This window comes from Oryzias latipes, chromosome 3 (genome assembly GCF_053564925.1).
Source record: "Oryzias latipes strain Hd-rR chromosome 3, Olatipes_Hd-rR_3.1".
Taxonomy (NCBI): Eukaryota; Metazoa; Chordata; class Actinopteri; order Beloniformes; family Adrianichthyidae; genus Oryzias; species Oryzias latipes.
In genome coordinates, this window is record NC_136239.1 from 31,161,123 (window position 1) to 31,176,951 (window position 15,829).

Here is a 15,829-nt window from a genome sequence, read left to right on the forward strand (position 1 = left end):
CTCAGCACTGTGAGACTCAGATGGATTCAGAGAGGAAATAACTACTTAAAGTTCTTTTTGCTAAAGGTGGGTCTGCAAGCTGCTTTGAATAAATAAATAATGTAGCTGAAAGTAGGATTTAGTTGTGCAGCTATATGAGCACAAAGAGCTTGAGATTATCATGAACACGAATATATCTCCCATCTTAGTCTACTGCTCTGTAAAACTTAAAGTTTACATAAAAGCCAGCTGTAACTTACAATACAGCAGCAACTTATTTATGTCTATTTTATGAGATTTTGATGGCTTCATAATTCAAAACTCATGATTATCAAATTTCTTGAACCTATCACAGGAGTCTTCACTCTCTGAATGAGCTCAACTGCGAGGCTGCATCCCAACTTTAGTGTGCGTAAAATACTGGAAGTTTGGTGTAAAATCCACATGAGAAATTGCATTGACTAAAGACTCTAGAGGTTCTCATTAGATGGGTTATGTTGGGCAATGGCAAAAGCAATGAGGCGACTGAGCTGTAAAAATGGAAGTCTACTGAAGGTGATTAATCCTTCCAAAGAAACGTATCGGCCCACAATAAATCAACTGATAAAGGTGATAGACTTTGTGAGAGGCAAAGTAAGTTCCTTGCAAAAGATGGATACTGGATCTATATGTTCATGTGTGTAGATAATTGTATTTGTAAACCTTAATTATTTTTGACTACGCATCTGCAGTATGAAATACAGTAGAAATATATATTTTTAACATATTTATTTTTCTTACGGAGTTATTTTAGTTCAGGGATTTGAGGTTGATTGCAGTATAACTTTGCCCTGTTATGAGACAAAAAATGTATGTTCCTTAAGATAAAATCAATAGATATGCGTCTGAATATCACAAAAATATCTGTATTACAAACTTTATTAAAAATATCCAAATGGTATAATAGTTCACTGCTAAAAGCATTAAATTAAAAAAAGTAATGCTGAATTGTAATATATATTTTTAATAAGCCATGTGGAAGTGTTTGGTTAAAGTAGATGGAAGACATGAGTTTTTGTTACTTTAAATGCATCAAAATGTGTGTTTTTTTTATTGAAATGTAAAAATACATTTCTCCTAGTATTCCAGTTTACTCCTATGCCCCTTTTTCAAAGGCTTGAAAGCAAAGAAAAACTTTGGAGATGTTAAAAAAGGAAAAACATTTAACTTTTGGATTCATTCATCAACATTTTTAGGCATTTTGATTTTACAGTCCCTCACTAAAAATTGAGTCTCTAACTTAACTAGTAAAAAAAAAGAGATATTGTCTTTGATCATTAGTCCATGTCTAATATCTAGTCCCCAAACTGAAAGTCAACATTAATAAATGACATCAAAAGACAAAAATAAAAGGAAATAAAATATCTGTATGACATCTGACAGGACACTTATGTTAAGGAGGTAAACATAGAAAGGGAGTAACGTTCTTTGTTCTCATGTGCCACAGCTCAGGTCTTTCATGTACCAGGTCAGACCCTGAAAGCCTGAAGTGCAACTTAAGTCAGTTTCCTTCTCTGGAAAGAAAGTTTACATATGCATCAAATATATCACCTAGGCAAACATCAAATGTAAATTATGTATTGCAGGATTGTCAGTATTTCAAGATTCAAAGGGTTTATTGTCATAGACACAGTAAGAAACAGGTTTCCCTGCACAATGAAATTCTTACTTTGCTGTCTGCGCCGAATGCCAAAAAAAGTATACAGGAAACTGAAAATTCACACAAAACATACACACTCAAAAACAAAAACTATTTAAAATTATTTGTTCATTTTTGAATGAGGCATTAGCCAATTATCAAATTATCAGTATTGATCCACAAAAAAAGGGGAAGAAAGCATGAAAATGTTTGAGAAATTGATGTAAAAATATATATTTGTCTTTTACCCATTCAAAAATGACATTTGACAGGACACAGCGAGAGACAGAACATGGCTATGATGCAATGTTTAATGCTACAAATGTGTACTACAAGGCTGGTTTGGGTGGAAACTTTGCTGCACAGCTCAAAAGAAGCTTTAGTGTAGGTTCAGTTCTTTCCCTCTTAATATCTGAACACTAGTTCACGAGTTGACATCGTTCCAAACTGGATGAGTAGTGAATACTTTGTTGTGCACTAGTGTCCCAGTAAACTAGTGTGCACACGGTTACTACTGGAAAGCTGGTAAATCCAGCTGGACAGCAAGAAGCAATCAGCTGATAGAACCTGGAGTTTGACAAACATAGTGAGGCAGTTTTTATCTGCTATGCTATTCAGATGGAGTCTGTTTCGTTCCCTTCTTTATTAAAGTCTAAACTTAAAACTGTCTTTACCTACAATTCTCGCTGTTTTCACTGTTTTCCCTTTGTTTTTTAGCCACAATACATTTATTTTGTTTCATTATTTTTGTTAGATCTCTTTAATCCTTTTTGAATTTCAGTGTACAAAAATTGCTATAAAAAGCGTTGCTTTTCTTTCTACTGGGTTCTGTAGGTGCACATCAAATAGCCACAAACATGTGGGTTGCCTCTCTAACCTTAAACATCTTCCCAGAGCTTCAAAAAGAAAACAAAGGTCTGCAGAGGTGTTCTCGGGCTCTGCTTTCTGCTAGATATTTGCTGTTTTTGCAGGAACAGAGAACCAAACCTTTTTTGCCCTCAAACAACTACAGTTTTGATCTGACATCGTGATTGATTTTGTCACCATGCTGACACCTGAAAGCTGTAAAATCAGTTTGTTGACATCACTAGTGTTTTTTTTTTCATTGTTGAAAAGCACCCCCCCCCCCGCCTGTCTTGTTTTTATGTAGTAATATGGCGGTGCAGAGATCACTTCTTCTCAAGGGTTGTGATGCGCAGGTTCAGACGTGGTGGCACTATCAGCCTCGTTCAAGCTTTTTTTCTTTTTCTTCAGATAGCCTTGATCTATGTTCTGTTTGCTCATGTGTATCGTCTCTGAAACTGAAAGGATTTACTGCCACTGCTGCCACCTCAACATTGCTCTGATTCACGGCAGAACCCCCACACACACACACACAAACAGGGTTCCTACCAATCAATTACATTTTTGTTCCACAGATTTCAGGTACCTGTGAAATGAGGTTTATACCAGCAGCAGCTTGTAGCCTATATCTTTGTGGTCTTGCTTTATCTGGAACTACTGCAGACTTGCTGCTGGAATAGATGGCTCTATCTTGTATGGCTGTGCTGAAAGGAGCTTAGCCTACCGCTGTCCATGGTACTGCTTGCAGCTTGGCACACCCCTGGGTGCAATTTGTCTGTTTCTCTTATTTATTTATTTATTTTTAACATCTAGACATACATAGACTTATTGTACTGTTGTCAATCTATTATATCAATATTTTAATGTGATTAGAATGTATTTTGATGCCCTGATATGCCATTTTAATGATTTATTTCATATTTCTTCCATTAACAGCTGCATTCTGCTAGTACTGCATTAGCTTGTGTTCATCCTGCTATATATTACCCCTTGGATCAATAGCAGAGTGATTGTAACTCTACAGTTGTGGCCTGTTGTTGTCTCCTATAAATGCCTGGCATCCCATGTTCCCACAGTTCTAATTGCTAACTCAGGTATTGTTAATCAGAAACCTTTATTTTTTCCACGCTGCTTTTAAGTGCAAAGAGTAATTTTCTCAATCTTCAACCTGTAGCTCAGAGCATTTTTCTTAACAACAACCCGCTGTTCATTTACAGTTTTCTGCTGTCTTCCTGAGGCAAATGTTGATGCGTCTCTATTGCATTTTCCAAATCACCATACTTGCATCCAGCAGTATAACTATATCACTGTGTATTTTTTACTGGCCTACTGTTTTCTAATTGTTGCTCCCTTTTATTGTGTTCTCCCTTCAGACACCAGCGCTTTGGATACCCAGGTGTTGAGTCACTGTTTATCATCTGCTCATTGGACAGTTGTGATTCCTTTGCATGTGCATGTGTGTTTTGTGGTTTGTGGGATGCAATGTGGTATACCTGTTGTGTGTGGAAGGAAAAACTGAAAGGATTTTTTTTTTGGTCACTTACTGCTAGTTATCCCTTTTGTACTCTAGTTTTCGAGAAGGGAAAACTGCACAATAGGCAAATCTGGCCTGAAGCATCAAGAGCGACAAAGCTCTCAGTCCTGAGTCCACAAATTAGGTTGTTACAGAATAATTTGGTCTTTTTGCCTGTGGTGTTCTTCTCCTGTCTCTCTGTGCTGGACTCTTCCTCTCTGATTGTTCATCTCAGCCTAAACTGTCCAGTGCATTCCCGGGCACACAGTCATACTATCTTTTTATGCCCTTTTTTGCTTCCCTGCCCTTTATGTGTGCGTGTTTGTGAAAGAATAGAGGGGAAGGGAGGAGGTCTGTTGATGGCACTTACCTGGCATTCTTAGCCTAACATGGTGGTTTTTTTCTGTTGGCAGCCCCGCAGTATTTTGGATCCCAAAGTGCTTGGTTTGCAGTGTGGAGGGTGAGTGACTTCTCACTTCCTGTTCTGACTGTTAACATATTAACCAGAACTCTTTAGTTCTTTGGTTCTGTCATGATTTACTATATTTGCTTATTAACAATCATCCAAAAAAACTAGTTAAAATAAATAGAAGTGTTTATTTTTTTAAATATTGACAAAAGAAGAAGGAACAAAAACAAAGTCACTCCTTTCATTAGATGCACAATGGTGTAGTGGTTATCACTCTTATCTCACAGAGAGAATGCTTTGGTTTGAATCCTGGCTGAGACATTTGACTGTTCTTCATGTTCTCCCACTGTCACAAAAACATGATTCATAGGTGTATTGCTGTTTTCTTTTAGTTTACATTTGGTTTCGACGTTATATATTTATTTCTGATGGATGATTTTTTAAACAAATCAATGTAAGTAATTGAAAAAGTTTTTATTTAGATTCAAACTGCCCTGAGTCGTTATAGGTTCCACCTTTACAGTCTTTGCATTTCTTCTTTGACTTTAACACAGATAAATAAACTAGCACTTCATCTTATGTCTATTAACAGCTGTGAAAACAGATGCTGCTAAAACTTTCAGGCTTTTTTCGCTTTTTGAACCCAATTAAAAATCTAAGTTGCCCAACAAACTAATAACCAACTTGTTGCCTAAGCACAGAAAAAGTCCTTGTTATCAAATATTACTTTGAGGAATCCTAGGATGTAGACTTACTACCTAACAGAAGTGCCACCTCCATCACCAAACGCTTTTGAATTTGTTCTCAAAAACCTTTAAATTATTTCTTGAAGGCCTAAAGTATTTTTTTTCCTTGAAGATGGCCCTGATATTTTGTCACATGTATGACACTTTCCGCATAGAGAAATTTTAAAAGGACACTGATAAGCAAAAATGGCAGCTATGTCACCAGCTGTTTTGTTGTGTCATATGAGAGAAAACAGCCATAATCCTGTTTAGCCTCTGGTACCTCAACATATGCCACGACTACAGAGATTATGTGTAAGAGCAGATCTTAGGAATAAGGCCAAGGCCTGTTTAGCTTGTCACTTTGGGTATTTTTAGGTTCAAACCAGTAATGTTGCTAAGAGAGCAGACAGAAAAGGTTGAGGAGCTTTATCTGTGTGGAAGCAATGGGAACTCGATGTCAGGCTGAGGTCATTAAAGAAGCTTGGAGTGATAGTTGAGGTGACGCCAGGGAGAGTACGACTGCTTTATCTTTGTGGTAAAGCATAGAAGGGAATTGCGGTTACAAAGAGGTCTAATGAAGCAAGCAGCAAAAAAAAAAAAAAAAAAAAAAAAAAGCTGCTAAAGTGAGGTGCAGACTGAGAAAAACTTCCCTTAAAGTGACCCGCTGTTGAAGCAGCAATGGGCCTCCCATCCTTCATACATTGCAGCAGTGGGAGGTCTGCCCCATGCGAGGTAAGATAAAGGGGGTAAGACACTTTCACAAGGAGGCATGATCCACAGTGTTTGCTGGCCGTGTAAATCAAGGCCCCCCCCTTTCACTGTTGTAATGTCTGCCCCAGCATGGCATTATTATGATATTAATACACAACCCAGTCTCATCCTAAAATGTGTAGTAGCTACATTTGTCCACATGGAAATACGTGACAGGTTCACAAAAACGGCCCGTAACTTGTGAGACACTTACGTTTCATTTTCCTATTCATTTTCTATTAGCCTTCTCAGGATCACGTGACTTCTGAGGTTTTGCCTGCCGTGAAAAAAAACATGGCGGATGCTCGTTCATTTTTCGGTAGAAAATCCCACAAAACAGGATTTTTTAAGGACTAATCTTTATTCTGACAACATTTCTAGTGAGAAATATACCATTTACTTTCAGAAGGCTTTTATAAAAATGCAGTTTTTAGTTATCTTTTTTCGCTCTGTGAAAACGTTTTTTTAGGGGCTCTAAATTGTGAAAAACAAACGTTTACACCTACGTTAGTCCACAGGGCGAAACGTCTTTATTTTACAACAGTGGTCCCAAGCCACCGGGCCTCGGGACACTTGGCACCGGGCCTCGGGACACTTGGCACCGGTACCGATCCATCCGCGGAACACTTGGCACCGGGCCGCGGGACACTTGGCACCCGGCTGCGGGACACTAGGCACCGGTACCGATCCATCCGCGGGACACTTGGCACCGGGCCACGGGACACTAGGCACCGGTACTGATCCATCCGCGGGACACTTGGCACCGGGCCGCGGGACACTAGGCACCGGTACCGATCCATCCGCGGGACACTTGGCACCGGGCCACGGGACACTTGGCACCGGGCCGCGGGACACTTGGCACCGGTACCGATCCATCCGCGGGACACTAGGCACCGGGCCGCGGGACACTAGGCACCGGTACCGATCCATCCGCGGGACACTTGGCACCGGGCCACGGGACACTTGGCACCGGGCCGCGGGACACTTGGCACCGGTACCGATCCATCCGCGGGACACTTGGCACCGGGCCGCAGGACACTAAGCACCGGTACCGATCCATCCGCGGGACACTTGGCACCGGGCCGCGGGACACTTGGCACCGGTACCGATCCATCCGCGGGACACTAGGCACCGGGCCGCGGGACACTAGGCACCGGTACCGATCCATCCGCGGGACACTTGGCACCGGGCCACGGGACACTTGGCACCGGGCCGCGGGACACTTGGCACCGGTACCGATCCATCCGCGGGACACTTGGCACCGGGCCGCAGGACACTAAGCACCGGTACCGATCCATCCGCGGGACACTTGGCACCGGGCCGCGGGACACTAGGCACCGGGCCGTGGACCGGTACCGGGCCGCGGGACACTTGGCACCAGGCGGTCCGCGGAAAATTTTTGCACCGGGACGCACAGAAAGAAAAAATAATTTCCATTTTATTGTTTTATTTTTATTTTGAAATTTATTTTATTTTGAAAAGTGACCGGATAAAGTTGCACATGATTACACAGTGGATTTACGTTCATTATTATTATTGTTATTATTATTACTTAAGAGAAAATACCCCCCCCCCCCCCCCCCCGGTCCACGGTAAACGTGCCCCCCACCCCCACCGGTCTGCGGTAAACGTGTCTTGCGTTTTACCGGTCCGCGGTTGGGGACCACTGTTTTACAACACTTGCGCATTCTTTTCTCGTTCATTTCTGTGGGTCACGTGACTGACAGGTTTCCTAGCAGGAGCCAGGACATCGCCTGGGTTTTTGATGTGAATTTATTATTATTGGCTTTATAAACACTTTGTTTTGATGCATTTTCTAGCGAGAATCATACAGTTGTTTTCAACATTATGTAGCTTCCAATTGTATTTGATACCTATATATTTTTTCTACGTACATTCCTTCATATAACTCAACAAAATAGTATCGACGGAACATTTTTATGTTGCTATGGTGGTAGCTACGGACGCTACCGGCGAACCGGAAGGAAGCCACGGTTAATTTGCGGTTATTATTGTGTCAAATTATTATTACTTTTACTCGAAAACAGCTTTTCACAAGAGGAATGCAATTAGATTTCACAAACTCAACTCAACCCACTAAAACGGTACTACCCATAAGTCTTGCGTTCGGAAGTAACTTTTTGTTTTGGGGGAAAACGCTATTTTGATTATTCATACTGACTTTTGATTCGTTTTAATTGCTTTACTGAAATAAACTGACAATCTACGTTTACCACTTGGTTTATGTTTATGATTCCAAGGTTTTTCTTTTATAAATGCTATTTCTTTTATCTGTCTTTGAAATTGTAAAGAATATACGTCTGTATAATTAATAAATGGGGGAAGCTAAAAAGGCAAATGACGACCTGGAAGAACAGTGTGTTTTTTTTTTTTTTTTTTACCTCAAATATACATTCATCTATTTAGGTTGCACAATACAGCTCCATGCATTACATCTTTGCTCTTATTTCATTATACTAAATACCAAAAATGATTTACTATTAAGTATGTATCATTATAACTTGAGGTATGATCATTTGCAATTGCCATAGCTGTGACAATCCAACACAAAAACCTGATATCTGGTTATATGACAAATTTTTTGTATGTTTTTTATTGTAAACTTTTGTTTAGAATTTCACAACAAATGTGTCCTACCTCTATGGTATATCATACATGTGAGCATGTTGAGCAATAAAAAATGTAGATCAAACCCTTTCATTTGAACATTTTTATTAACAACAATTAGAAAGCAGTAACACAAACAACAATAATAATTTAAAAGGTCAATCTGATCAACAGAGGTGCCTTTGGGGTTTATTTTTTGGTGTTCCTTTTTTCCACCCACTGTGGAGACCATGTTTTCCCACTGCAAAAAATACATAAATCAATGAATACATAAAAACAGTTAATGACAACATTACAATAAAAGACAACAAGCTCCAGTGAACTCCAGTTTGTACTTTATGCTACCATGCTCACAGTTATGTTACTGCAAATTCATTTATCATTTTCTAATTTGACTGACACATTTGTATGGTCATATGTATATTATATATTGTTTATGTCCTTGTTTGTTCCCCTGAAAATATGTCCCTGCGACAATTAAGTATCCTTGCCTAATTTGTTAATTAACTCTTTAGTCAGGAACCTTGGGTCAACCCTGGACCCTGTCTCTAGAGTCTCTAGAGCAAATGTGACAAACTCCAGGCCCGCGGGCCAAATGTGGCCTGCCTTGTCATTTTAAGTGGCCCCCAAAAGCATAAAAGTTTTAAATTTCTTAAATAAAAAATAAAAAATTGGTGTGTATTTATTCATATCTAGGGGGAATCTGACTTGAAATATCAGATTGGGCTATATATTAGGACTTAAACACTTTCCATATAACCTAACCTGATAGAATCAAATTTAAAAAGATTTATGCTGGAGTAACAAGCAAACATATGTTTTCTATGCAACTGAAATTGTCATTTTAAAAAGTTATACTAAATACATAATAAGTTATTCCACATTAAGGAGTAGCTAAATTTATTTTTTATTACATTTACTTACATGTATAAATTATATCTGGCCCTTTGAGGACAACCACTTTGCTGATGTGGCCCTCAGTGAAAATGAGTTTGACACCCCTGGTGTAGAGTCTTGTCTCATGTCTCTGGTTCAGTGTTTGTCTTTTAATCATATAAGAACTATTGTCAAATTGAGTCCAACTGTATCAAAATCTAAAAGGGATATGATTTCCCATGCATTAATTTTATCATGCTGTATTATTTGTAACTTAATAGCTACATGTTTAAATAGGAAATCACATGAATGTTTTCAGGTGGTCCAGAGCACTGCTACAAGGCTAATAACTACACTGGCTCCACATCATGCACAGCCTCCTCTTATACAATCTATAAATAAACAAAAAAAAATTATACATACCACATGGAACATGGCTCCCATTCAACAAACTCCATTAATTTCCCCTGATAAAAGTAAATTTAAAAAATGATTTTTTAAACATAGGCCATCATATTATTACACTTAAGAATTGTGATGCCGTAAATTGTATTTCATACATTCATATGAAAGGCAGATGAAAAGTACACATTTCTACTTCAGATAAGAAATAAAAATAACCTTCTGCTTTTTTGTCTTCAAGACCTGCTTCACTGGGTAAAACTGATCTTCTCCCCCATGGCTGCACTCTGAAAATATAAAAAGCACAATATAAAGGTTTCAAAGAAAGTAAACAGTAGGAAAATGTTTGGGAAAACATTTGTATGATGAATTTCCAAATGAAACTTCATGTTGTCTGTGGTTTTGCAAAAGCAAACACTAAATGCTGTAATGTATTTTATACATGGACACATAGTCTGTGACAACTAAATTATAAAAAATTTTTTTTTAAAGCTGTATAGCATCAAATAACTAATTACTATCTCAGTTCACTGTCTTCTTATTGCCTTCTTATTTTGAAGCAGTAATGAAGTCTGGCCAGCTGATTTTCATTGAGACAAATGCTTCTCAAACACTAAACTTTTTTTTGAAACAGTTGAATTTAGAGCTTTGGGAAGCTTTGTTTTCTCCATCACTAATTAGAAGCACTTATAGCATGCACAGCTTCACCATTTAGTTGTGGTTATAAGCTACTACACAGTATTTGTATATGTTCAAAAAAAACAAAGAAATGGCCAGATCACAACAGTTTTTCCTTAGGTCATTTATAACTGTTGCTGAAAATTAAGTCAAAACCTGTAAATCACTTTTTGAGTGATTTTGCAAACATTTCACACAACATACTAACAAATCCTAATGATAACATGACCTTCTTCGCAAAAGTAGATTATGAATGTCACATTTATTTTTTCATGAACAAGTTACATGTAAAAATAATGTCAATTAAATATATGATATTAATATAGATTTGACAGTCAAACTATCAAAAAGTTAAATTAATCTGCTGCAACATAACTGAAAGTATATTTTATATATATATATATATATATATATACACACACATATATATAAAAAAGCTAATGTTCTATTAACAAAAAAGAAATTGCAGCAACATAACTGAAATTATATTTTATGTATATATATAAAATATAATTTTAGATATGTTGCAGCAATTTCTTTTTTGTTAATAGAACATTAGCTTTTTATTTTCTTTTTCTAGTCTTTTTGTTATCACTGTTTGTCAATTTTTTGCTGCTAGCATTTTAAGTATCCTTGTGAGGAACACATAACTCTGTTAAGTCCACATAAAGGTAACCTCAATTTTAAATAGTTGACTAAGGTCATTAAGCATGTCATTTAGAAGATACAATAACATTGTCTATGTTTGTATCTGAAGCTGTTGATAGCAAATAAAAGATAACCCATTTACCTCCAGGTGAATCTTTCTTGTTATCTCTTTTTTTCTTTTTCTTTGCTGGAACACCTGCTAGAAATAAAGAACATTTTCTGTAAATTATATTGTTGATTTCAATTAATATTATGCAAACATTTAAGCCCACAGTTTTTCCAGTGTGATTTAAATAAACAAAAAGAATGCTCTTTTGACACCATTTCAACATCTTACAATATGTTGTGGTTTTAACATGTATTTCAGAAGACTACGTCACCATATTATTAAAATGTTATGAATCTGCATACTGGTTGAAGGCTGGATGGATGGTGCAGTTGAAGGTCGAATGGCTGGTGAGGCTGAAGGCTGGATGGATGGTGCAGTTGAAGGTTGAATGGCTGGTGAGGCTGAAGGCTGGATGGATGGTGCAGTTGAAGGTTGAATGGCTGGTGAGGCTGAAGGCTGGATGGATGGTGCAGTTGAAGGTTGAATGGCTGGTGAGGCTGAAGGCTGGATGGATGGTGCAGTTGAAGGTTGAATGGCTGGTGAGGTTGAAGGCTGGATGACTGGACCAGAGGGCATTTGAAGGCTCGTCCAACCTCAATGGGGAAAATAAATAAAATAATCTAAATGCAGTTGTCTTGTTATGCATATAATTTTTTTGTCTTGAAATACATTTGCTAAATTTAAACATATCACAATTTTACAACTTGTTTTACTTTTTTAGATCAGATATACATTTATTCCAACACATTGGATAGATTTAATGTACTACAATTCCTTCTACAGAATAAAATAATACCGGTACTATAAAAACTAAAGTTAATCAAATCAAAAGTGACAAATAAAGCAGCACAATAACCGTGAAAAATATATCACTATATACTCCAAGTGTTTTAGATTAGTCAAACGTTATTATTTTTTCTACCTCTAGAAATAATGACAAATTTGAATGCACTAATCCTAGGAACAAACTGGGCTGAAATTATAAACATTTTCAGACAGAAATACTTACCATTGATCATTAGCTCATATAGGTCTTTCATGCGGTCCAGACACTGTCCAGCTTGATCGGTTAATTGCCACCTAGGGTGAATGACATGTGTATGCCACGTAGATGTTTTCTTTCCAGGTCTGGCAATAAACACAACGGCTTTTTGTCCCAAAGTATTCAACTTTTCCACCTAAAAAAATTGTTACATCATCAGTAATAACTAAAATTATAAAATACAATTGCAGACATAAAACACGTACCAAAACCGATGCCTCATCCAAAACATGTGTGGTGGTTTTGTTTTTCTTGTGTTTTTGCAACCAAGTCTCCTTTTTGGATTGAAACTTCTCCAGTTTTTTGGCAAGCCTTTGCCTCATTGGCTGGATTGTTTGGCATACTTTACATGTCTTAGTTGCCACACCAATCACAGCTTTGCAGCTGACACAAAGTTTTGTTGTAGATCCTCGTGGCATCTTGACCTGTGAATATATATAAAATATATATAGAAAATATGTTTTGAAAAAAATTAACACTGAAATTGAATTTAAAAAACCCACTTAAGTTCAATAGTATATACTATACATTTGATCGACTAGTCAAACAAACTTACATTTGTGTTCTGGAGTCGAACCACTGGATTTGCATTATTTTCCAGCATAAAAAACATATAAACAAATAAACTTAATGACATGCTGTTTCTATCTAAGGTGTTGAAATTGGGGCACAGCAGAAATTCCATTTAATTGTTTGTTTGTAACCTATTAATTTCGTGGGTGTTTGCTTTCAATAACATAAACCTACAGAGGACCTAGTCTTAACTTTAGTACTTCATATTTTATTCAAAATATTCATTCATGAATTGTAGAATACACTTCTTCATATCAAATTTGATATGACAATAGAAAAAATAAAGTCATTGTTAAATGTGGTCAAGTTTAACTTTATTTAGTACCCCTGTTAAATGGAAAATTAACATGAAGTCTTTTAAGTCAAAATAAACTGCAATTGCTTCACTCTTTTACTATATGTAAATAATAAACAGAAATAGAAATTATCTTCAGATATACATTGACTTTATTTTGTATGTTCCACAATTAGTCAAAATGAAAGATGTTCTATATAATGATTTACTTAAAATGTAAAACTTAAGAGAAGGTGTTTAGATAAATTGTAGTGTTCACATTGAAATTCACAACTAGCTGTAAATTTAAACAACCAAGCACATGTTTGTGGTAGGTTGTTATTGGTTATTGACAATTATATTTTTCACAACTACGTACTACAAAGATCCCAAAAGTACATAGCATTTACATATAGCAGAAACCAGATATTGTGTTGTGGCAGTACTGTCAATCAGCAATCAATGGGCAGTTACTTTGTTTGTAGTAATTATCAGTTATGACATATTACCAAAATGGTGCCAAACCGTTCCACCAGCACTTCAAAAACATTACTACTCCGAAACCGGAAAAACAATTTCTCATTACATTCTTCTCTTTATGTTAGAACTAGTTGTCGTGTCTTACCCTGCTGCCTACGTCTTTGTTTAGGTTCTGACCAACAAAGAAGCACCCTTGCGATCGATATATGAGGTAGTTTCATTAGCTGGCACCGACCGACCCGCGTGCTGCCAGAACCCGGGCCAGATTAGCTAATGTCATTCAACAGTATGACTCCGTCTAGAGATGTATTAATTTTATAAACTAAAATTCTAAATTACAAAAGTAATACACCGTCATTAAAGTTAACTGTCACTGAAAATATTGTTCGTGGGGGGGGGTTAGTTCTGCTTGACTTGTGTCATGCGTGGGTTAGCTGAAATATTAGCTAAGAGGTAAAGCTTGCATGACCAGAAAAAATTATAGATTATTGGTATTTATTTTAAAGTTCAAATAGTTTAGATTTCCCGATGTATGTTCATTTCTTACCGTTTGTAGTCTTGCATCAGCTTCTTGGCAAGCCAGTCCTTTAACTACTCACGCGCAGTCATTGCCGCCCCTCCCCCTCTTCAAAGCAAGCGCACAAGAACAAAGCATAGGCCCCTTTTTATACTTTCATTTGATATAGAATTAAACTTTAGCTTTGAAAACTTTCAGAGCCTGTCACATTAAAATATATAATTTATGAATTTCATACATTGTTTACCTATTAACATCTACATTAATTTACACCTGCGGAAAAAATTTAAATATATTGGAATGGATATGCATATGTGCATCAATGGATATTAAGGGGTTAAACGTTTTCGGTATGATCAAAATTTTATGTGGATGTGAGAGATGAGGTCTTGAGATCAATTCAAATTGCATATTGCCATTTACTCCCAAAAAATAATGTACGTATGTTCAGCTCCTGATACTTAGCTTCAGGTTGGACCCAAGGGGATGGATCATACATCCTATGTGTGATCCATTGTTTTCCAAGAAAAACAGTAACATTGATACTTATATACAGTGAGGTCAATAAGTATTTGATCACCCTGTGATTCAGCAAGTTCTCACAATTTTAAAACATGGAGGTGTCTAAATTTTTCATCATATGTGCATTTCCACAGTGAGAGACAGAATCTGAAGAAACATTCAGAAATCACGTTGTACAATTTCTTTGTAAAAGTCTGTGACAAATACGTTTTTGATCACTTGAGTTAAACAACTTTGATATTTGGTACAGAAGCCGTTGTTAATCAATTACAGAGGTCAAACGGTTCATATATTTCTTCACTAGGTTAATACACACTGCATTAGGGATTTTGGCCCACTCCTCTACAGATCTTCTTTAGATCTGTCGGGGTTCGGGGCTGTCGCTGAGCAACACGGAGTTTCAGCTCCCTCCAAAGATTCTCTATTGGATTTAGGTCTGGAGACTGGCTAGGCCACTTCATTACCTTGATATGCTTCTTACGGAGCCACTCCTTGGTTTTCTTGGCTGTTTGCTTCGGGTCATTGTCATGATGAAAGACCCAGCCACGACCCATCTACAACGCTCTGACAGAGGTTAGGAGGTTTTTGCCCAATATCTCACAACACAGAGCCCTGTTCATCCTCTCCTTAATACAGTGCAGTCGTCCTGTCCCTTATGCAGAAAAACACCCTCAGAGCATGATGCTTCCACCTCCGTGCTTCACTGTAGGTATGGTGTTCTTGGGATGATGCTTCTTCTTTCTCCTCCAAACACACTGAATATATTTGAGACCAAAAAGTGCTATATTGGTCTCAGACCACAAGACTTTCTCCAATGACTCGTCTGGATCATCAAGATGGTCATTGCCAGACCTCAGACGGGCGTTGACATGGGCTGCCTTCAGCAGGGGAACCTTCCGTGCGATACATGATTTTAAACCATGACGTTTCAATGTATTACTTATAGCCTTGGAAACAGTGGTCCCAGCTCTCTTCAGGTCATTGACCAGCTCCTCCCGTGTAATCCTGGGCTGATTCTTCACCTTCCTTCGCATCATCCATACCCCACGAGATGAGATCTTGCGAGGGGCCCCAGTCCGAGGGACATTGACAGTCATCATTAGCCTCTTCTATTTTCTGACAATTGCTCCAACAGTTGTCCTTTTCTCACCAAGCTGCTTGGCAATTGCCCTATTTAAAA

The 15,829-nt window shown here is 37.6% G+C and overlaps 1 protein-coding gene and 1 long non-coding RNA gene across 5 annotated transcripts in view; one reads left to right on the plus strand and one right to left on the minus strand.

The window, feature by feature from the left end:
• The window catches only part of unc13c (unc-13 homolog C (C. elegans)), a 130,944-nt gene that overhangs the window by 16,492 nt on the left and 98,623 nt on the right, over positions 1-15,829 (plus strand). For all 4 annotated transcript variants that reach the window (XM_020700036.3, XM_020700044.3, XM_020700039.3 and 1 more), the window contains exons 3-4: positions 3,874-3,896; positions 4,427-4,473. In XM_020700036.3, coding sequence (XP_020555695.2) covers positions 3,874-3,896; positions 4,427-4,473 — 70 coding nt within the window. The remainder of the gene's footprint in view (positions 1-3,873; positions 3,897-4,426; positions 4,474-15,829) is intronic.
• LOC144991210 (uncharacterized) lies at positions 8,617-11,684 on the minus strand. The gene is made up of 5 exons (XR_013655176.1): positions 11,544-11,684; positions 11,275-11,331; positions 10,026-10,093; positions 9,828-9,871; positions 8,617-8,769 (listed from the first exon to the last, which is right to left on the minus strand). It is a non-coding gene; the product is annotated as an uncharacterized LOC144991210 (long non-coding RNA).